The following is a 22,489-nucleotide window of genomic DNA, read 5'->3' on the forward strand; positions in this document are numbered from 1 at the left end:
CCTAAGATGTCCTAAATGCTTGGTGGTTCCACGGAACCGCAAGGGGCAGTTAGCGCTCTGACAGTGTTACGTGGTTTTAGGCTAATAGCACAGAACGGTTCTTGGAACGCCCATGACATTTCCAACATTTGTATTCGTGCAACAAGTCCAGTCTGAGGACATTCACTGAAGAAATGTCTGCAACTCTGCCCCTTTATGAATTCAGACAGTGTTGATGGCGTAGTCTTATCACTTTATTGGTTTGTAATTCATGTAACAAACTAAATAAAACTGTAAAATGTACGTAGTCTAGCACACTAACAGCGCAATGGAACGCACTAGATTCGTAAGGAGCAGCGAGGAGGTTGTACAATAGACCATCAGAGTTCCAGATAAGGAGTTATATTAAGCTATGAGCTGGCTTGTTTACTTTAACGGCATAAAAATAGTTTTACTCCAGAATGTAGCATAGATCAATATAAATCAATTACAATTTCTATACTCTTGCAATTTGTTCAACAATAACTTGTGTGCACCCTTCTAATGTGTTCTCACTATTTAAGAGTATAAAATCAAAATAGACAAGTACAACATCTGATTACAATACACACAAACACACTCAACCGTCCTACCGCCCAAGTTGGGTGATCAGCTCCCACACACACAGTGAACAAAAGAAAGTGTTTCCCGACACTAGGTCTTCTCTGAAAAAAGTCCTTTCCAAAATGGTCCTTGTCCTTTCTTGTCCAAAGAATAAGCTATTCTTTGGACAAGGAATAATAAGCTATAATAAGTCTTCAAAATATCCCTTTTGTACTAATATTCAAGGAAATATCACTTTTACACAAGCAATACATTATTAAAAACTGAAAACAAGTTTATCAAATCAGCAATTATATTTTGACTCTTGGAAAAGTTCGCTAGCCATTAGCCTAAGCTGCACAATTTACATCTACTAACATAGGATAAAGTTACCATTGGCCCGCTAACAGCATGCCAAAATATCAACCTCATAAGTAAAATGTTACTCACTAAGTGATCTGAAGGGGCAAGTGCTAATACAACAAAAGCTAGAACCAAGTCAATTCTGCCAGTTGGTAAAACCCCACCAGTGAGTTCATTATGTAGGGAAGAATTTTTCTATGTCAACTGAAAATGGCAATCACACATCAACGATACACTCACCTAAACGATTATTAGGAACACCTGTTCAATTTCTCATTAATGCAATTATCTAATCAACCAATCACATGGCAGTTGCTTCAATGCATTTAGGGGTGTGGTCCTGGTCAAGACAATCTCCTGAACTCCAAACTGAATGTCAGAATGGGAAAGAAAGGTGATTTAAGCAATTCTGAGCGTGGCATGGTTGTTGGTGCCAGACGGGCCGGTCTGAGTATTTCACAATCTGCTCAGTTACTGGGATTTTCACGTACAACCATTTCTAGGGTTTACAAAGAATGGTGTGAAAAGGGAAAAACATCCAGTATGCGGCAGTCCTGTGGGCGAAAATGCCTTGTTGATGCTAGAGGTCAGAGGAGAATGGGCCGACTGATTCAAGCTGATAGAAGAGCAACTTTGACTGAAATAACCACTCCTTACAACCGAGGTATGCAGCAAAGCATTTGTGAAGCCGCAACACGCACAACCTTGAGGCGGATGGGCTACAACAGCAGAAGACCCCACCGGGTACCACTCATCTCCACTACAAATAGGAAAAAGAAGCTACAATTTGCACGAGCTCACCAAAATTGGACAGTTGAAGACTGGAAGAATGTTGCCTGGTCTGATGAGTCTCGATTTCTGTTGAGACATTCAGATGGTAGAGTCAGAATTTGGCGTAAACAGAATGAGAACATGGATCCATCATGCCTTGTTACCACTGTGCAGGCTGGTGGTGGTGGTGTAATGGTGTTGGGGATGTTTTCTTGCCACACTTTAGGCCCCTTAGTGCCAATTGGGCATCGTTTAAATGCCACAGCCTACCTGAGCATTGTTTCTGACCATGTCTATCCCTTTATGACCACCATGTACCCATCCTCTAATGGCTACTTCCTGCAGGATAATGCACCATGTCACAAAGCTTGAATCATTTCAAATTGGTTTCTTGAACATGACAATGTTCACTGTACTGAAATGGCCCCCACAGTCACCAGATCTCAACCCAATAGAGCATCTTTGGGATGTGGTGGAACGGTAGCTTCGTGCCCTGAATGTGCATCCCACAAATCTCCATCAAATGCAAGATGCTATCCTATCAATATGGGCCAACATTTCTAAAGAATGCTTTCAGCACCTTGTTGAATCAATGCCACGTAGAATTAAGGCAGTTCTGAAGGCGAAAGGGGGTCAAACACAGTATTAGTATGGTGTTCCTAATAATCCTTTAGGTGAGTGTACATCATCAGAATAAAATCCTCAATATTTATTGGAAAGGAAAATCTGCTCTTTCAATATCACCTGTAGCATAACCATTCTGGCATGAATAATTCATAACACGTTTTACATAACATGACTAATCAGATACAGTATTAATGGTCAACCAGTTAAGGGCCCGGTTGTTGAAATCTTATAACAATCACAATCAATAGCCCGGCCTAAGCCTATAGTGTTTTTGGTCTCATCATTTTATTAGTTTGTCATCGGCCTTCTATGAACAGTTTTTCACAAAGTAGAACAGTTTACACTTCATACGACAAGAGTGGGATCTTTTCCAATATGGGAAAATGACTGCAGTCAACAGGATACTGATGACACCGATGAACAGAACAATAAAACATAGAGCGTAGACCTATTCAGTTGATGTGCAGGTAGCCCCCTGACAGATCCTGCAGAACTTTGAACAGTTTCTGTTAATAAACTAAAGAAAACTTCAAGAATATCAAAAGTAAAAAGAAAAGTACAGACCAATATCTCCATTTGCCTAAAGCATGGATTCCATCACATTTGCAGTCTGAAAATAAACTGCCAATAAATGCAATTCTACACAATCTAACACATCAGGATCCATGTAGAATACTTTTTTTTTTTTTTGCTCAATAGGCCTATACCCTGTGCCTAGATAAGCTCCGGGCATTCTCTACCCAACACATTTCAGACAGTCCATCAATACTCCTTTAAGGACTCATCTGTAGTATTTTCCGGGCTACCTGGCCAGTTGTAAGGTGCCTGGAAGCTGAGATGCCATGCAATGACAACCAGCCCATCCACAGCCAGCAGTGTAATCTAGCATTATTAACATCAACATCGTAGACATCATCCTTTATAACTCCATTCTACCACAAGTCAACATAGTATACAACCACAAGAAAATGTTTACACAAGAACTACTTTTGACCGTCCTTTATATTATTGTAACCCAGTGGAAAAAAATAATGGGAATGTTGAACATAGGCTGGGAATGTAGAACGTTGGCTGGGAATGTGGGATATAGGCTGGGAATGTACACCGATCAGCCATAACATTATGACCACCTGCCTAATATTGTGTAGGTCCCCCTTTTGCTGCCCAAACAGCCCTGACCCATTGCGGCAAGGACTCCATGAGACCTCTGAAGGTATGCTGTGGTATCCAGCGCCAAGACATTAGCAGCAGATCCTTTAAGTCCGATAAGTTGCGAAGTGGGGCCTCCATGGATCTGTGCACATCCCACAGATGCTTGATTTGATTGAGATCTGGGGAATTAGGAGGCCAAGTCCACACCTTGAACTCGTTGTTGTGTTCCTCAAACCATTCCTGAAACATTTTTGCTTTGTGGCAGGGCGCATTATCCTGCTGAAAGAGGCCAATGCCATCAGGGAATGCCGTTGCCATGAAAGAGTACACATGGTCTCCAACAATGCTCAGATAGGTGGTACGTGTGAAAGTAACATCCACATGAATGGCACGACCCAAGGTTTCACAGCAGAACATTGCCCAAAGCATCACACTGCCTCGGCCGGCTTACCTCCTTCCCATAGTGCATCCTGGTGCCATGTGTTCTCCAGGTAAGCGATGCACACGCACCTGGCCATCCATGTGATGTAAAATAAAACGTGATTCATCAGACCAGGCCACCTTCTTCCATTGCTCCGTGGTATAGTTCAGATGCTCACATGCCCATTGTAGGAGCTTTTGGCACTGGACAGGGGTCAGCATGGGCACCCTGACTGGTCTGCGGCTACGCAGCCCCATACGCAACAAACTGCGATGCACTGTGTGTTCTGACACCTTTCTATCAGTACCAGCATTTGCTTTTTCAGCTATTTGAGATACAGTAGCTCGTCTGTTGGATTGGACTACACAAGCCAGCCTTCACTCCCCACCCGTGACCCTGTCGCCAGTTCACTGCTTTTCCTTCCTCTGACCACTTTTGACAGGTACTGACCACTGCAGGCTGGGAACACCCCACAGGGACTGCAGTTTTGGAGATGCTCTGACTCAGTCGTCTAGCCACCACAATTTGGCCCTTGTCAAAGTCACTCAGATCCGCACACTTGCCCATTCTTATTATTTTTTCAGATACTTATGCTGCTTCTTTGAGGACAGAATGTTCAATTGCTGCCCCACTGACAGGTGCCATGATAATGAGAGTATGAGTGTTATTCATTTCACCTGTCAGTGGTCATTATGTTATGGCTGATGGGGGTAGGACACAGGCTGGGAACGTAGTTGTCGAAATTGCCAGCTACATTCAAAACAGACCAGTGTACCATTTACCACATCACAAAGAAACAGCCATGACACCAGATGACATGAACCAAATAGTATATGCTTCATACTTCAGTGAATGTGTGTGTGCAGACCAGACAGTTGAGGTTTCCCTGCTGTGTATCTGTGTGTGTGTGTGTGTGTGTGTGTGTGTGTAGACCAGACAGTTGAGGTTTCCCTGCTGTGTATCTGTGTGTGTGCATGCAGACCAGACAGTTGAGGTTTCCCGGCTGTGTGTGTGTGTGTGTGTGTAGACCAGACAGTTGAGGTTTCCCGGCTGTGTGTGTGTGTGTGTGTGTAGACCAGACAGTTGAGGTTTCCCTGCTGTGTGTCTGTGTGTGTGTAGACCAGACAGTTGAGGTTTCCCTGCTGTGTGTCTGTGTGTGTGTGTGTGTGTGTGTAGACCAGACAGTTGAGGTTTCCCTGCTGTGTATATGTGTGTGTGTGTGTGTAGACCAGACAGTTGAGGTTTCCCTGCTGTGTATCTGTGTGTGTGTGTGTGTGTAGACCTGACAGTTGAGGTTTCCCGGCTGTGTGTGTGGGTGAGCGCGTGTGTGTTGTTGTGTGGTAGAAAATGTCCTGTCTGACACGTCCAATGGAGCAGTAGAACACTACAAGCAGAGAAACAGTGCCAGCTGTAAACAGACCTGACGGGCAGCACAGACAAACACTGACTTCACCTAAACCACACTCTATTACAGGATGGAGAGAGGCTGGGCTAGTGAGTCAGGAAGGGGAGATACGGGAGCAGGGCAGGAGAAAGGGACAGAGAGGAACATGAGGGCAGGTAGGAGAGACAGAACATTACAGAGAGGAGACAGAAACATAGGGATGGAAACTGTGGAAGAAATAGTCTGCAATATGAGAGAAGTAATTAGGTAGATGGAGATGTAAACCGGAGTGAGGTAGATGGAGATATAAACCGGAGTGAGGTAGATGGAGATATAAACCGGAGTGAGGTAGATGGAGATATAAACCGGAGTGAGGTAGATGGAGATATAAACCGGAGTGAGGTAGATGGAGATTTAAACCGGAGTGAGGTAGATGGAGATATAAACCGGAGTGAGGTAGATGGAGATTTAAACCGGAGTGAGGTAGATGGAGATATAAACCGGAGTGAGGTAGATGGAGATTTAAACCGGAGTGAGGTAGATGGAGATATAAACCGGAGTGAGGTAGATGGAGATTTAAACCGGAGTGAGGTAGATGGAGATATAAACCGGAGTGAGGTAGATGGAGATATAAACCGGAGTGAAGTAGATGGACACAATAGGAGTGAGGTAGATGGAGATAAAGAAGGAGGGCAGAGAAAGTGATGGAAGAAAAAAAAAAGAGGTTCTTGGGATAGGAGAAGGGAGAAGTGTAATCAGTGATGGGGCAGTCACAAATGCTTCCTCTTCTGCCATAGCTAGTGTTAAAGAGGTTGGGGATCACATCGATGGGGGCTGGGAATGTGCCAGAAACATCATTATTTAAACTAACAGCAGTTCAATGCCAGGTTAGTGCTGAGTGAGGTCAACCACCCATCCCCCATTTCCCCTCCCTCTCAGCCAGTAATCGCTTTTTCCTCCGTCTTTTCATTCGATCCCACATCATTCCGCTACCTGCAGCTTGAGTCTCCCTTCTCCAGGCTGATTTAGGCTAGACAGGGTCAAATGTGGAGTGTGCGTGACGGGTAGAGTGATTGCGCCGTGGAGACATCGGAGATCTACTGTGAGGTGAGAACCTTTGACAGACGTGACTTGAAAGGCCGCAGTCCAACGGTCACCGTCCGCCCTGTGAGCTCAGGTCAAACGCAGGGCTCTTCACAGGACAGAGGGGGCGGTTTGGAACGCCAGCCTGGTCCGGAGCCAGCGAGAGTTAACTGATGTAACTGCCAGACTGATGCTGGCGATGAGGTAACTGATGGGATGAGGTGTGTGTGTGTGTGTATGAGAGAGTAATACTGGCCTTAAGTAGGAGAGAGGTAAACTCAGAGATCATGATTTGTTAGCCTGGTGTGTAATGTGACTGCAGAGCCGCTGGATTCATTTAGCGTGGGCCAGGGGGCCATTAACTCTGATTGAAGTAGGGGAGGCTTTTCTTCCTTTCACTCTTCCTTTGAAAAGGACACACCACTGAAGAAGACACGGCTAACCACAGCTTCCTGCACGGCCAGGGCCTGTCAACTGAACGTTCAGGTGGATTTATAATAACTTGCATTTTGAAGATCAGTTCTAATGTCACACCTAAACGTCTGATAGAAAAGGTAGCGCCCAAGTTCACCTCAGGTTCTTTGACGACAAAACCTCAGCGTTCCTTCCACTGAACTTTGACTAACACACGACGAGACAAGTTGCCATTACTGAACTTACTGTCCTATTAACACACTGCTAAAAGACCATTACCGGGCCATTACTGAACAGTCTGATTAACACTAGAGAAGACAAGGGGTTAATACTGAACACTGAAATTAGATAAAGATGGAAAAAAACACATTGCAGCACATTTGCTGGCATGCTAAAAAAAAACATGAAATAACACGCAAACCTATGACTGAAAGATAAGTTAACCTGCAGAGAATGACCTTTAACTAGGGGACAGCCGACGTCACGAATCTAAGCGGCCGAGGCATTCACCAGCTATATCGCAAGCAGCCTCAAGCCTTTGTGTAAAAGCACATGGGTGCCGTCATGACAGAGGAGAACTGAGAGCAAGGATAAGTGTTTTTGACATATCTAGAGTGGTCAGGGATTGCAGCGCTGGGATGCCTCTGTCCTGACGACTGATGGTTAAACCTTTGAGGGGAGGGAGAGAGAATATAGAAAGAGAAGAGAGTTGAAGGAGTAAAAAGAGAGAAAAAGACGGAGCGACATCATCCCCAACCACAGTAATTATGTTCACAGGTGACCTTCCTCCCCCTCCCTACCTCTCTTCACCTCCCCCTCTCCCTCTCCTCACCCCCTCCTCTCCCTCTTTGTCTTTCTGAAGAGATACAGGAAGCACTTCTGCATTTCATTGTGTCCCCGTATCGGTTTGGCAAAATGTCAACTGTCAATCTGGGATGAAAGCAGTAGAAGCAGAGGGGAAATAAAGTGATTCAGATTCACGCGTTTCTGTCAGTCTGCGCGCTTCCAGGCGTATTCTGTATTCATGTTTCTAGAAGAATGGCTTCTTAAGACACTTGGTGATGCAACCGGCTGACATACATTAAAGGTGTACAGCCGTGTTTTGGCATATGATCAGTTAACCGTATGTATGTTTGCATTTTTATTAAATCCTTTAGCTGCATGGTGAAGACGTTTCTGGATTGAGTCAGTTCACCCCAAGTCCAGTCCTGGTCTAAGTGCCTATTCATACTTCATCAATTGTAGTGACAACAATTTCATGGATGTACCATTAGCATATTATGTAAATACCACTTTCTATTCACTTTAGCAAAGGAGAAAGACCTGGAAGGAGTATCAATTCACTGGCAATGTTGTACACATGGTAACTAACATGGTACACTCCGTCAAACAACTGGTGTCCCTGGTGATGACAGAATTGTTTGTGTCAGTGTGAGAGGTTTTTAGCTGTCACCCAATGACAAAATCAGTATTTTTGAAAGGACCTATAGAACTAGACTTTATATAGAACCGGACTTTGTACAGAACCGGATTTGTATAGAACTGGACTTGCTACACAACCAGACTTCCGCCATCACCACTCATTTCCCTCCAACACACAGAGCGAGATGTCGTCTTTTAACCTCAGTAGCTACAGGGACTGTCTGACAGAAAGCGACATGCAACACTGACATTTTCACCCATTTGTAGTATAAAATCTGGCAACAAATATAAATACAACTATGGCAGTGTAAAAAGGCTATTAGTAACTGAAGTCCTCATTCACACAGTCCCATATCATGTATTCAGCTGAAAAGAAACAGTTTGTTGATGAGAACCTTTTTAGGTGAGAATACACCTTTCACCTGAGATAAGGCTTTTATTTCTCTCTCTTCTCCTGGTTTTGGATTTCTTTATTTCTGTTCTTATCTCTCAAATTTACAATCACAGAGAAACAAAAAAATTGGATGCCCCGAGTCCATTTTGAATTAAATTAGTTTTGACATGTGCTAACCCTTTACTTGAACATCAAGCAGAGGAATGGGCAGGTCTAGCGATGTTTCACGACGCTCATTTCATGGCAACATTTTCAATCATTGTTTAATAGATACAAATGATATACATACGGTCTGTCAGGTGACACTACTGCTGGGATGTTAACACATTTCTGCCCACCCACAAGACGGTGATCCTTAACAACCGAGTGCACCAGGGGGGATCAAACGCACACATCGCACACAGACGCATGTTATAGAGGGAAACGTATCACCAGATATTTTGCTGGGAGTTTTTAACCGGTTGAATAATGTCAGCCGTCGTCAGAGTCGTGGCGGTGTGTGATGGGACACCAATGTTGGCACGTGGCCTGATTTCAGAATAGTTTGGCCAGCAACACTAAGCACGCTGTGGGTGTTCCAGGCGGTCTGGATCCTGGGTGCTTATTAATATCAGGGGGTTATTCACCAGGAAGGGCTGGTTATCAGTTCCCTTTAAATCAATGTGAGTTCACAGTCACAAAGCCCTTTATGAACCACAGTAGGATGCTACTCGTCTCCTCCGCCCAGACACACCAATGAGACTGAACAAGGCCTTTTCATCAGAGTCACTGGTTCACCAGCCCACTGCCCCGCCCCATTGGTTCACCTGTCTTGACCGGCCCACTGCACTGCCCCGCCCCATTGGTTCACCTGTCTTGACCGGCCCACTGCACTGCCCCGCCCCATCGGTTCACCTGTCTTGACCGGCCCACTGCACTGCCCCGCCCCATCGGTTCATCTGTCTTGACCGGCCCACTGCACTGCCCCGCCCCATTGGTTCATCTGTCTTGACCGGCCCACTGCACTGCCCCTCCCCATTGGTTCATCTGTCTTGACCGGCCCACTGCACTGCCCTGCCCCATTGGTTCATCTGTCTTGACCGGCCCACTGCACTGCCCTGCCCCATTGGTTCATCTGTCTTGACCGGCCCACTGCACTGCCCTGCCCCATTGGTTCATCTGTCTTGACCAGCCCACTGCACTGCCCTGCCCCATTGGTTCATCTGTCTTGACCAGCCCACTGCACTGCCCCATTGGTTCGTCTGTCTTGACCGGCCCACTGCACTGCCCTGCCCCATTGGTTCGTCTGTCTTGACCGGCCCACTGCACTGCCCCATTGGTTCACCTGTCTTGACCGGCCCACTGCACTGCCCCATTGGTTCATCTGTCTTGACCGGCCCACTGCACTGCCCCATTGGTTCGTCTGTCTTGACCGGCCCACTGCACTGCCCTGCCCCATTGGTTCGTCTGTCTTGACCGGCCCACTGCACTGCCCCATTGGTTCACCTGTCTTGACCGGCCCACTGCACTGCCCCATTGGTTCACTGCCCCGGTCCTCGCAGGGCCTTCTGCAGACACGCTACACCACACAATTCTTTTAGTAATTTGAACAATAATACTGTGAATTGCATTACTTTATACACTGGCAGTTTAATGTTGGAATACTTAACTACTGAATTACTTTGAACGCTTTTATCTGAAGATCTTGATCTGTTAGCTGTATTGTCTTGAAAAATATTGTTTGTGAAATGGGGCCTAAAGGCAAAGTAGAAACCCAGTAGTTAAAACCCAGAAATAAGTTCTTCGTCTTTTATGGCAATTTAAGTAACAAATGAAGATGCTATGATATGAACCCCTATCGTCGGAAAATCTAAAAACACTGTGATATGTTTTTTAAGGCCATATTGCCAAGTCCTGCAAACAACTTTCAGCTGACTAATATTGTGTGTCCTCAGTTTGACTTCTGCGGTGGAGAACGCAACACAACGCCACCTTAACCCCCCCAGCACTCAGCTCTCAAACAGGAGGAAGGAGAGGATTGCAGCAGCTCAGGATTATTTGTGAGTACAAACCGTCCAATTTTAAACGTCACTCAGAGACGAGCGAACTGGCAGAGCCAGACAGAGGATTGCTTTATAGAACTTAGATTGTTCTATGCTTTTAAAGAACGATATACAGAGAGAAAGAGAGAAAAACAATCCAATATATATTTTCACACAAGGTCTTGACATCACAGACATGTCTGTCTACCTGGCAGGGAAGTTGGCAGTAGAAAACATGGATGAAATCTGGAATATGATTAAAACTAATTGCTGTTGAGTTGAGGTAGATAGACGCTGAGCTGCTAAAGTACCGCAGAACATCAGAGCAGAGGTAGAGAAGGGAGGAGGAGAGGGGCGAGGAGGAGGGAGGAGAAGGGGAGACGAGAAGAGGAGGAGGAGAGGGGAGAGGGAGAAGAGAGAGGCTCTAATCTAAGTCTTTGAAGGTATCGCAGCTCAACACAGCTTTGATGTCCGCCCCATTTTTGCCTGCCTCTCCATCTTTCCATTTACCCAGAAAGCACCTGTGACGGGAGACGTATCGCTAAAGAGATGTGTACAGAAGCGTTTTGCTCCATATTTCTCTCTTCAAATTGAAGCCGTGAATATATTTACAGTATGTACACATTAAAATTGGCACATGTTAAAACGCTACAAATCATCCGAGTTTAGTCTCTGACTGCAGTTTATATTTAGGTGCATTTCTGTATGCATCTGAATCATTTTAATTTTACATTTGGGCTATTTAGCAGACCTTGTTACCCAGAGCGACATGGAGTTGCGAGTGTATACCCTTCTCATACTCTCCCTGTGGGAGACCAGCCCAAGGCTCCGTGACACCCCCGTTCCTCCAGCTCACACTCACTGGACACATTTTCTAATCAGTTCTCTTGAAGCTTTAAAAATCACTCCATCTATCACTTCACCCCTCCCTCTCTCTCTCTCTCTCTCTCTCTCTCTCTCTCTCAATCACTTCACCCCTCTCTCCATCAGTTTCTCTTCACTCTCCTTTTTCTTTCGTCTCCATCTGTTCATCTCTTCACTCCTCCCTGCTGGCCTGAGAAACCCTCTCACTCGATCGCTCTCTGAAAAAGAAAACTTGTTTCCCCCCCCTGCTCGGTTCTCCCTCCTTAAAACAAGAACACGGAAGAGAATACACGGGTAAACAAAATGGCGTCTCTTTTAAACTGAAAGACCAATAAGAAGCCCAACAGTCACACTTCAGTGGGCAGGAGATCAGGCAGGCTGAGTTGGGCTCTAACTCAATCAGAACAATCCCAGACAGACCCAGTAAAGAGTGGCATTTTCCATTGTCTCCCAACTACGGCCGATACCCAGTCCATACCCGTTCCTCTCCCATTCCCTCCCTGTTCTAACCAGGGCTAATTGACTCTAATAGTAGCAGCAATCGACAGATGAGAAAGGGGACCAGCACGGCAAAAGCCAGAGACTGAGAAGTACATGTGAGGTCTTGGTGATAAAGCAGGAGCCGGACTGGCGACGAGGCGAAGTCATTCAAATTCTCCAATGAAATGGTACAGAGACAATGTATTAGGACCTCCCCTCGAAGGCTGTGGTTTCCTTTTGTTTTGATCTAGTGAGCGCTGGGCTTCACGGGTTACGTCCGTTTTCTCCCGCCTCCAGTCACCTGCCGTGCCCCGCCCTTTTCTCTTCTGCCACTCTGAAACCCTCCGCGCTCCCGTCTCTCTGTAAGGAGGCCTTCTATCTCTGCTGTTTATCACAGGTGGCGGGTACAGCTCCTCCTCCTCCTCCGGGGTCACCTGCACCCACCTCCTCTACCCCCTCTCCTTCCATGTCCATCTCTCTAAATCACGTCCTCCTCAAGTTCCCTCCTCAGTTCCGGAGGAGTTACTCTGCTTTTGTGCGGAGGAGGACCTGTTTTCACACACCGCCCCCCCACCCCAAAGTCCTGTGAATCCCATTCCCCTGTAATGCACGGGGTGTCTGCCTGCCCCCCCCCCCACCCCATTGGACGTCCCAACAGTTCATCCTTTGTAGCCATGCAGCGAAAGTTAAGTAAAGCTCTGATGTGTAATTTGTCGCTCCACAAACATTTCTCTGCTTGCGCCCTGGGAGTTAATGCTACAGATTTGTCATACACAGACAAGCTCAGTCATAGCCACCGCCCCGCAAGCAAGCCGCCGCCGGAAGATAGCGAAGAACAAAAAAAATAAAAAACACATCTCAATTTCAATCTCCATAGAATAGGGCTCTATGCAAATATAGCATGCTTTATCGTGTGGCTCATGTTTCAGAGAGAGCCGCGAGCCCACGGAAAGCGACACGAAGCAGCTGAAAACACTCTGCTCATTACTCCTGCTGTGTCTGTGTTTATTTCTGTGTGTCATGGATGGGAGGGAAAGCAGTTCAAAAGGAGAGCGGAACGGGTGACCGGAATTGTTATTAAATTAAGAAATTCTCTCACTAAAGGTGTACATAAAGCAGGCTACAATTGAGCCGCATTTAATCCCAAGAATGAAGTGTGACTCGGAACCTACCTGACACACACACACACACACACACAGAACAAAGAACACACACTTGTCTTTTATTGCCGGCTCCGTCAGCAGAGTAATGATTTAACGGCGAGTGTGTTCTGGTCTGCCCGGACGGAGGGACAGAATGGAAGGCTCTTTACTGAATTGATGGATAATCAAATGATGGAAGAGGAAATGTCCCCCGTAACGACACGGCTCCCTGGTGCTCTCACACACAATGGAGGAGCTCTTTAGCTGATAACAGTCTGTGTGCCCACGTCCAGGGCTGGAGGACTGGCAGAGAGCAGGGATTTGTCCCCTGGCCAATGTGAGCCCCCCCCACCACCCTGTGTTATAAAGGGGCGCTACAGACCTGGCCAGGGACACGGATCCCAGGGATGGATAACTGGATGACAGTTAGGGCCCCCCCCCAGAGTGAAACTACAATAACTGGATGACAGGGCCCCCCCAGAGTGGGACTATGAAAACTGGATGACAGTTAGGGCCCCCCCAGAGTGAAACTATAATAACTGGATGACTGCTATAACAACTGCTAAGACTGTTTTTAAACAGCGAAACAATATAAAAGCAGAGCTAAGATGGACACGAATGCTATCAGACGGACCGGCAGACTAAAAAGCAGTCTCATTGGCCATGGTCCCAATTGGTGCCCCTATGTTTAGGCCACAGGGTGCCATTTGGGACACGAGCGGACCGCATCGTACTTGGCGAAGGTGTCGTCTGAACTAGCAGGGGCTCCAGGAGCCGGCGCTGTCCAACTGCATGTATATTCATGCTGAGCAGTGTGGCAGCATTAACCTTTAGTTAGTTGTCGGTCTCTCCCGGGGGGTGGGGTGGGGGTGGGGGTGTATTAGCCTCCGCCGGCCAGTGGGGAGTGTGTGAACAGGGAATACATGAATGTTAGATGAGGGGTGTCTGTTGGAGGCTGGCCAGCGTCTGCCTCCACCCAGCGTGGGCCCCGGGTCCTGACCACAACACACCTCCACTGGACCAGATCGACCAGAACACAGCCTGCTGGGACACAACAGAGCCTTCTGGGACGGAGAGCTCAGCTAAGACGTCTAATGGCTTACTTTGCCTGGACATTGCCTGACCACTCCTACTGAGGAAACACAGCAAGAGGTTTCAGTCTGAGAATCTGTGTTGCAGTTGTTTAGGTGACAGGGGGTGTTTTGACAAACAACATTGCCAGCGGTTGGATAATCTCCAACCAATCAGAGACAATTACACACCTGCTATAGCTGTTCTGTGGCTATAGAACCAATTTCAACCAAAAAAAAAACAAAAAACAAATATTGGTTCATAGAAGCCTGGTTTGTAAGTAAAATCCGTTAGCCAACAACGGAGGATTAAAGAAACTAAGTCCTTTCGGTTATCTTCTAACAAATGGCGCTCGAACCTACAAACTTTCAGGTTCCAAATATTATGTTAGCAGAGTGCAAAGGGGAAAATGAACAGCCAATGGAGATTACGATCTATATCAACATAGATGAGCATTGTTGTGTCAACCAATCACCATTGTAAAACTACTGACCACTGTAACTCATTGGCTGTCAAATCACATACTTCCGTCTTCCGCCTCAAAAATTAAATGTATGACCTAAATTCATTATAAAACATTTGAGAGGGGAATGCATTACAACATTGGTTAGCAGCTAATGTTAACTTATTAGAGCTAGCAAGCTTTTTGAAGATGGCGTATTTCTGGACTAAATTATATTGATTATTTTTCCATCAAGGATGACAGTTCATTTTGGGGCCAGCCAGCCTGTCTGGTTCAACACAAAAGCAGCATGTTGCCTAAGCGAACAACCAAGCTAACTACCGGTCTTTACTGTTGCTGGGTAGACAGTCTTGTTAACAGAGCCTTTGTCACAAAAATGCAGAGAAGGCCTGACGGAACAACCCATCACATTGGGCCTTCATTGCCAAATAAATGTGCCGGATGCTGCCGGTCCCAAAGACAATGGGCTTAGCCGGCGTGGTATAACCAACCAATTATCCTGCAGCACCTCAGACAGTCAGCCAGACTGGTCTCTCTTTCTGACCGGTTCCATTTCTTCTCCAATGTCCCCGTCGGCAGTGGTTGGTGACGAGGCTTTAATCACTCAGCGATAGGCTAACGTCCAGGAGGGCACTACGTCCCAAATGGAACACTATTCTCTATGTAGCTCACTTCCCCTCACCAGGGCCCAAGGAGATAAAGGGGGCATTTGGGACACAAGCAGGCTTTTACTGGGGAGTTTAGAGGACCTGTGTGTGTGTGTGTGTAGTGCTGTGATGAAAAGGTGCACGCCTACTGGAGGTGCACGGTTCCACACACACCACCAAACTCACCGGCAGTTTCTCTGGATTGTGTTGTAGCGTGTGAGAGAAAGTGCTTTACTGTGTGTGTGTTGTGTGTGTGTGTATATGTGTTGTGTGTGTGTGTGTGTGTGTGTGTGCGCGCGTTGCGTGTGTCATACCCGACAGCCAGGGACATCCCATTCCTCAGGGATGTCAAAGCGTTATGGTTTCGCGTTATCTTAATTTCAGCATATCTAAATATATTTTCAGCTTCTCGGCACACTTCACATTTCTATAAGCCGCGGTGACACAATGTTGGCTGAAAGTTTGCTATTTTTTTCTCCCCAAGCTACTTCCCGTAAATTGAAAAGTTTGAAATCGCCTCATGAGTCCATAGCATGAAAATGAAGATTTGGTGAATGTAAAGGGCTTGGTTGCCTCTGGTGCTGTATTTAATACTCAGGACCTGAGGGAATTCAACTGTTACATCTAAACCAGGAGGACCTGACCACCGCTGCACTTCACCTGATCATTATGTTCACTAATCTGGTGTGTGTGTGTACCAGGAGGACCTGACCACCGCTGCACTTGACCTGATCATTATATTCACTAATCTGGTGGGTGTGTGTACCAGGAGGACCTGACCACCGCTACACTTGACCTGATCATTATATTCACTAATCTGGTGGGTGTGTGTGTGTGTGTGTGTACCAGGAGGACCTGACCACCGCTGCGCTTGACCTGATCATTATATTCACTAATCTGGTGGGTGTGTGTGACATACATTGTATTTCCACTATTCGTGCAGCTCAGCATATGTCGTGTGAGTGCGTGTACAGGTCTCACCAGCATTAACCTCCACCAGTCTCCTCTTCTGCTGTCTCTCCTGCTTCTCACGCTCCGCCTTCTCCCTGGCCACCCGCGCTCTCCTCAGCTTCTCCTCAGCCTCTCTCCTTCTGCCGTTCTCCTTTAACGCTTGCTGTGGTGGGGAGTAAGGGGCGTAGGGTGAGGGACAGAAGAGGGAGAACGCAGGTTACTGATCTGTATGGCCTGTTGCACACAGCAGCCCCATCTAGACATCTTCACCAGCCGCCATTACAGGAGGACGAGACCTTTCAGCTCCCTCCACGGACATCTCAGACAAAAATATTCCTCTCAAAGAGGCACGGAAAGGAGGACAGGAGGGGCGAGAGAGGAGAAACGGGAGATGAAGAAAATAGTGAGAGAGAAGAAATGGACTGTGTGAGGCAAGAGGAGGGGGACTCGAGAGGAGAAGAGGGGAGAAGACGGGGGAGAATAGGAGAGGCTGTGGGAGAGGATGGGGGAGTCCTTATTAGCTGGTTGCTCTGCTGTGTTCTGTGTCCCTGGCTGAGTGTTATGGCCACTTAAGGATGTTCTGGAGAATTTCTGCATCCCAAATGAGTCCCTATCCCCTAAGAGCCGTGATCTACAGTAGCCTACTGCCCGGGGAATAGGGTGGCATTTGGGACAGGACCGCCGTGAGGTGAGAGCAGTCTATGTTCGCTCTTCCCTCTCCTCTTCTCTTCTCTCCCATGTCGGCAGCTCATTAACAGCTGGTGAGTCTTGTTAGAAATCTATAATCCTATTTTGTGTGAGGAGAGAAGAGGGTAAGGGAAGAGGGGGGATCTGTGGGTGTTTGGAGAGGAGAGGACACTCAGGCAATCAGAGGATCCGCTGGGCTTGAAAAACATCTTCTGAGTGCAAAGCCAGCAGTTCTCCGTGTAATACACGCTACATCTTCCTTCCTTTCTTTTGCCGGCTTTTCATAAGAAAAGAAATGGAAGGAAACAACACTCTCATAATAGCAGAGATTGTTTAGTGTCTTATGACAATACCACTGAAAATACAAAGCAAACAAACACGCCCTCGCTGAGAAACATTGTACGACACGCGGAATAAATCTCACCTACACACTGGTACTTTTAAAGGCCTGCAGCACGGCCGTAAATCCTATGTAACACAGGCACTGTTCCGCTGCACTGCAGAAGACGCAGTGCAGAGCAGGGAGTTCGCAGTGTTCTCAGTGTAGCCTGGCGACCACGCCGTTTGTGTCAATCTACCCCTAGTCATATGCCACACGTGAGATAAGCATGTTAGCACAAACAGGTGCGGAATTTGAAAGGCTGTGTCATCCTTGACCTGAACGGAACCCGGATGAGTGAGAAGGGATGACATAACTCATCAGCATCCGTCCAACTGTCCCTGAGATGCATCCTCCCTGCCTCCCCCTCCCTCCCTCCCTCCCTCCCTCGCTCCTCCTCTCACTGATTCTCTAACTCCCCCTCCCTCCCTCCCTCGCTCCTCCTCTCACTGATTCTCTATCTCCCCAGATCTCTCCCTCCATACAGTATATCCATCTTTCTCTCTAGTCTCTCCCTCCCACCCATCCTTCCCCCATCTCTATTCCTCCACGGTCTCTCTCCAGCTCCAATCTCCCTAGTATGTCAGACAGGTAAGGCAGGCAGACAGAAAGACTGAGTGAAACACCTGACTGATTATATTCAGTATTATGCAGGCATGAGGTATTACAGCTCACTTGTGTGTTGATGCCTTTAGGAGCCACTAAACTGTCAATAAAAAAAACAAATAATAATAATAATATAATATATATATAATCCAGTTTCATGTCAACAACACCAAGTAATCCAGTTTCATATCAACAAAATGTGATAGAACTTTGAAATCGAGAAGCAATATATGATGTTTTGATGTTATTATCATTTTATATTAATATGGCAGTTATGAGTTTATATTCATTTCTATGGTGGTTTCATTCAGTATGCTGTGACCTAGGTAAATGAGTAATTAACAGACCATAGGGTCCTCTGTTGATCTGTTGAATAGATCTTAGCTTGACCAGAGAATGACCTAGCATCTGTTCTGTGTTCAATGTGTGAGTAATATGAGTAGGGGGCGGGGCCAGTAAAGAAGCTACAAAGACGCTTGTCGTACCTAGATTCTTTGATTATTTTGAGTGCGGTCATACTAGGTGGCCATATAACGATTATCCCATGGGCATGTCAAAAACCTTTATAGAACTTTGGACTTGAGACAGATTACATTTTCTTTTACAAACACCAAGTGGTTTAATCCAGTTTCATGACAACAACACCAAGTGGTTTAATCCAGCTTCATAACAACAACACTTAGTGGTTTAATCCAGCTTCATGACAACAATGGAGTTTTCCATTGAACTGGATTTTTTTAAATCCTAGACTAGTCTTAATCGGGGCCGGTTTTCCAGTTTCATATCAACCTAATCCAGTGGTTTAATCCAGTTTCAAACCAACATAACCCAGTGGTTTAATCCAGTTTCATACCAACATAACCCTGTGGTTTAATCCAGTTTCATACCAACATAACCCTGTGGTTTAATCCAGTCTCATACCAACATAACCCTGTGGTTTAATCCATTTTCATACCAACATAGCCCTGCGGTTTAACCCAGTTTCATACCAACATAACCCTGTGGTTTAACCCAGTTTCATATCAACATAACCCTGTGGTTTAACCCAGTTGTGTTAACAACCATCCCTTTTTCATTAAATTAACGTACAGTGGATGTTGTAAGCCTCAACATTACCACAGATCTATGCAGCCCATAATGTTCTAAGACATCAATTATGTCCAGCTGCTTTTTCATGAAGCTTGACATATGGGTATTGACTTAGCATTCGGTCCATATCCCATTTCAATCCCAATCACAGAAACCGCCATAATCCATGTGATGTACAGGAAATCCATGGTGAATAAGTAGTGTTTATAATGAGGACAATACGGTCTAAGACAGACCACTGCTGCCTGACACTTCTGGATCACTATTCAGCCTGACTGATATGGACAAATCATTACAGAACCGCACGGACGACTAGAACCTGAACACCGGCCGGTCACACCGAGAGTCTTAACGCCGTCGCTGATATCCACCCTGGCATCCCGCGCCGGAGGTTACGGGAGCTACAGAGAGCGGCTGTCGATAAGTCCATTATGAAGCCGGACAAATTTGAGGAGGCTCTTTATGATTTAATACGGAGCTACTATGATAGGCACACTTATCAATGCTCCACTGCCTCCCAAGCTGACAGCTCATCAATGGGACCTGTGTGCGTGCACGTACGTGTGTGTGTGTGTGTGTGTCAGCCAAGCTCCAAACATTAGAGAGCTAGCCACTGCCTCCAAAGCTGACAGCTCATCAATGGGACACTGTGTGTGTGTGTGTGTGTGTGTGTGTGTGTGTGTGTGAGTGAGTGTGTGCGTGTCAGCCAGCCAGGCAGTAAACATCAATAACAACTCAGAATATGACGGCTGGATATGAAAAGAACAGCATCATGGCTGCTACAGATTAAGTGGCGTAGGACCAGTCACACACACAGAGACAAGTCACTTATACTGCATCCTGACTCAATCTGTGTGTGTGTGTCTTCCACCAGATTCAGGCAGGCAGGTATTAAGGGTGAAAAGACATGCTACAGCCCCCTCTTGTTTCACGAAGCCATTAGAGTCGGCCTGATATGTCCAGCTACCTGCTGTCAGTGAAGTTAATGCAGGGGGAATCAACTCTGTGGAGGAACACCTCGGGCCGAGCAAAAGACCTCGGTTTTCCATCTGAACTAGAGGACAGACAGCTCTTCTGATGCTGAAAGAACGAGGAACGCCACCGCTTCGCTTCCACAAGCTCATCACAACCTTAAAACACGAGATGAACCCAGCACCACTATAATCTACCACTCTGGTCGGAGTTCAACTGTTCAGTTCAGTTCACTACACTGCCCTTCAGCGGCCTGCTTTCTGCCCTTCAGCGGCCTGCTTTCTGCCCTTCAGCGGCCTGCTTTCTGCCCTTCAGCGGCCTGCTTTCTGCCCTTCAGCGGCCTGCTTTCTGCCCTTCAGCGGCCTGCTTTCTGCCCTTCAGCGGCCTGCTTTCTGCCCTTCAGCGGCCTGCTTTCTGCCCTTCAGCGGCCTGCTTTCTGCCCTTCAGCGGCCTGCTTTCTGCCCTTCAGCGGCCTGCTTTCTGCCCTTCAGCGGCCTGCTTTCTGCCCTTCAGCGGCCTGCTTTCTGCCCTTCAGCGGCTTGCTTTCTGCCGTTTTGCTGTTCATCGGCGCAGGTTTTCGGTGTAGTTAAGCCCAAGAGGGATCCACACTATGGTCTCTGCTGTGATCAGACGGTAATGGGAGCCAACGATGGGTATCGTGCCACAACACTACTGTCCTCCTACAACTCTGGCACTTGATTCTTCCAATGCAAGCTAATTTACCTGACCCCCGTCCAGGCTACTGCTAGCCCCGAGGCTACTCCCCTGTCCGTGCTCCGCTGGCTAGAAGTGTACATCCAGTCAGCCATGACGCTTCAGCGTTAGCAGTCAGCATTTATTCAGCCATGCTGTTTTAATGCTAGCAGTTAGCACCCAGTCAGTAACAGCAATTCACTGGGTAGCAGAGCAGGGAGTCAAGGGAACAGAGAGCAAGGTGCTCAGCATGGTCTCGAATGCAGAGCCCGCGATTTACCGGTTGACTGTTACGACGGCGGCTAGAAGAGAGCAGAGGTGACAGGAGATGGAGGCAAGGGAAAGAAAGAAGGAGAAAGGAAGAGAGATACAAAGGGAGGGAGGGAGAGAGAATGAGAGAAGAGGTCGTTGTAGACAGAGACAGAGCTTTCCGGACATTAGCGGAATATCGATACGCGTGGGCAGTGGACGGCTAAGCACCAAGGATCCACTCTGCTAAACTCACTCAACAGGTGCACCCACGGACACAGCTGAGCACTGGTCAGCAGTTTCCCCTGAGCCAGAGACCAGAGGGAGGGGGGAGGGAGGGGGGGGGGGGACACAAAATGAAAATTAGAAACACTGACGATCCAGGGAAATTCAGCAAGGCAATTCACGTACACAGTGTCATAAGACCTGCTATCGAGCCAGGGAATTAAAGCCGGGCCGGACCAAAGCCAGGCAAGCTGAGCCCGGGCCTAATCCACGTAAAGAAAATAGTTAAAATGAATGAGCTCTGGCCTGAAAATTACAGTTTTTGAAAAATATTTGATTATATCTTATGTGACAACGCTGAAGAAATGACACTTTCCTACAATGTTAAGTAGTGAGTGTACAGCTTGTATAACAGTGTACATTTGCTGTCCCCTGTCTAAACCGCTATCAACAAAAGCGAGTACACCCCTAAATGAAAATGTCCAAATTGGGCCCAAAGTGTCAATATTTTGTGTGGCCACCATCATTTTCCAGCACTGCCTTAACCCTCTTGGGCATGGAGTTCACCAGAGCTTCACAGGTTGCCACTGGAGTCCTCCTCCACCTTCCGTTTGAGGATGCCCCACAGATGCTCAATAGGATTTAGGTCTGGCGACATGCTTGGCCAGTCCATCACCTTCACCCGCAGATTCTTTAGCAAGGCAGTGGTCCTCTTGTAGGTGTTTGGGGTCGTTATCATGTTGGAATACTGCCCTGCGGCCCAGTCTCTGAAGGGAGGGGATCATGCTCTGCTTCAGTATGTCACAGTACATGTTGGCATTCATGGTTCCCTCAATGAACTGTAACTCCCCAGCGCCGGGCAGCACTCAGCCCCAGACCATGACACTCCCACCACCATGCTTGACTGTAGGCAAGACACACTTGTCTTTGTACTCCTCACCTGGTTGCCACCACACACGCTTGACACCATCTGAACCAAATACGTTTATCTTGGTCTAATCAGACCACAGGACCTGGTTCCAGTAATCCATGTCCTTAGACTGTTTGTCTTCAGCAAACAGTTTGCAGGCTTGCTTGTGCATCATCTTTAGTAGAGGTTTCCTTCTGGGACGACAGCCATACAGACCAATTTGATTTAGTTTGCTGTGTATGGTCTGAGCACTGACAGGCTGACCTCCCCACCCCTTCAACCTCTGCATCAATGCTGGCAGCACTCATACGTCTATTTCCCAAAGACAAGCTCTGGATATGATGCTGAGCATGTGCATTCAACTTCTTTGGTCGACAATGGGGACGCCTGTTCTGAGTGGAACCTGTCCTGTTAAACCGCTGTATGGTCTTGGCCACCGTGCTGCAGC

At 46.9% G+C, this 22,489-nt stretch overlaps 1 protein-coding gene across 5 annotated transcripts in view; it reads right to left on the reverse strand.

Annotated features, from left to right (window-relative positions):
• LOC105020029 (protein diaphanous homolog 3) overlaps positions 1–22,489 on the reverse strand; it is a 309,867-nt gene that overhangs the window by 57,699 nt on the left and 229,679 nt on the right. For all 5 annotated transcript variants that reach the window (XM_029116813.2, XM_029116812.2, XM_029116811.2 and 2 more), the window contains one exon: positions 16,262–16,394. In XM_029116813.2, the coding sequence (XP_028972646.2) occupies positions 16,262–16,394 (133 nt within the window). The remainder of the gene's footprint in view (positions 1–16,261; positions 16,395–22,489) is intronic.

This window comes from Esox lucius, chromosome 22 (assembly GCF_011004845.1).
Source record: "Esox lucius isolate fEsoLuc1 chromosome 22, fEsoLuc1.pri, whole genome shotgun sequence".
Classification (NCBI taxonomy): Eukaryota; Metazoa; Chordata; class Actinopteri; order Esociformes; family Esocidae; genus Esox; species Esox lucius.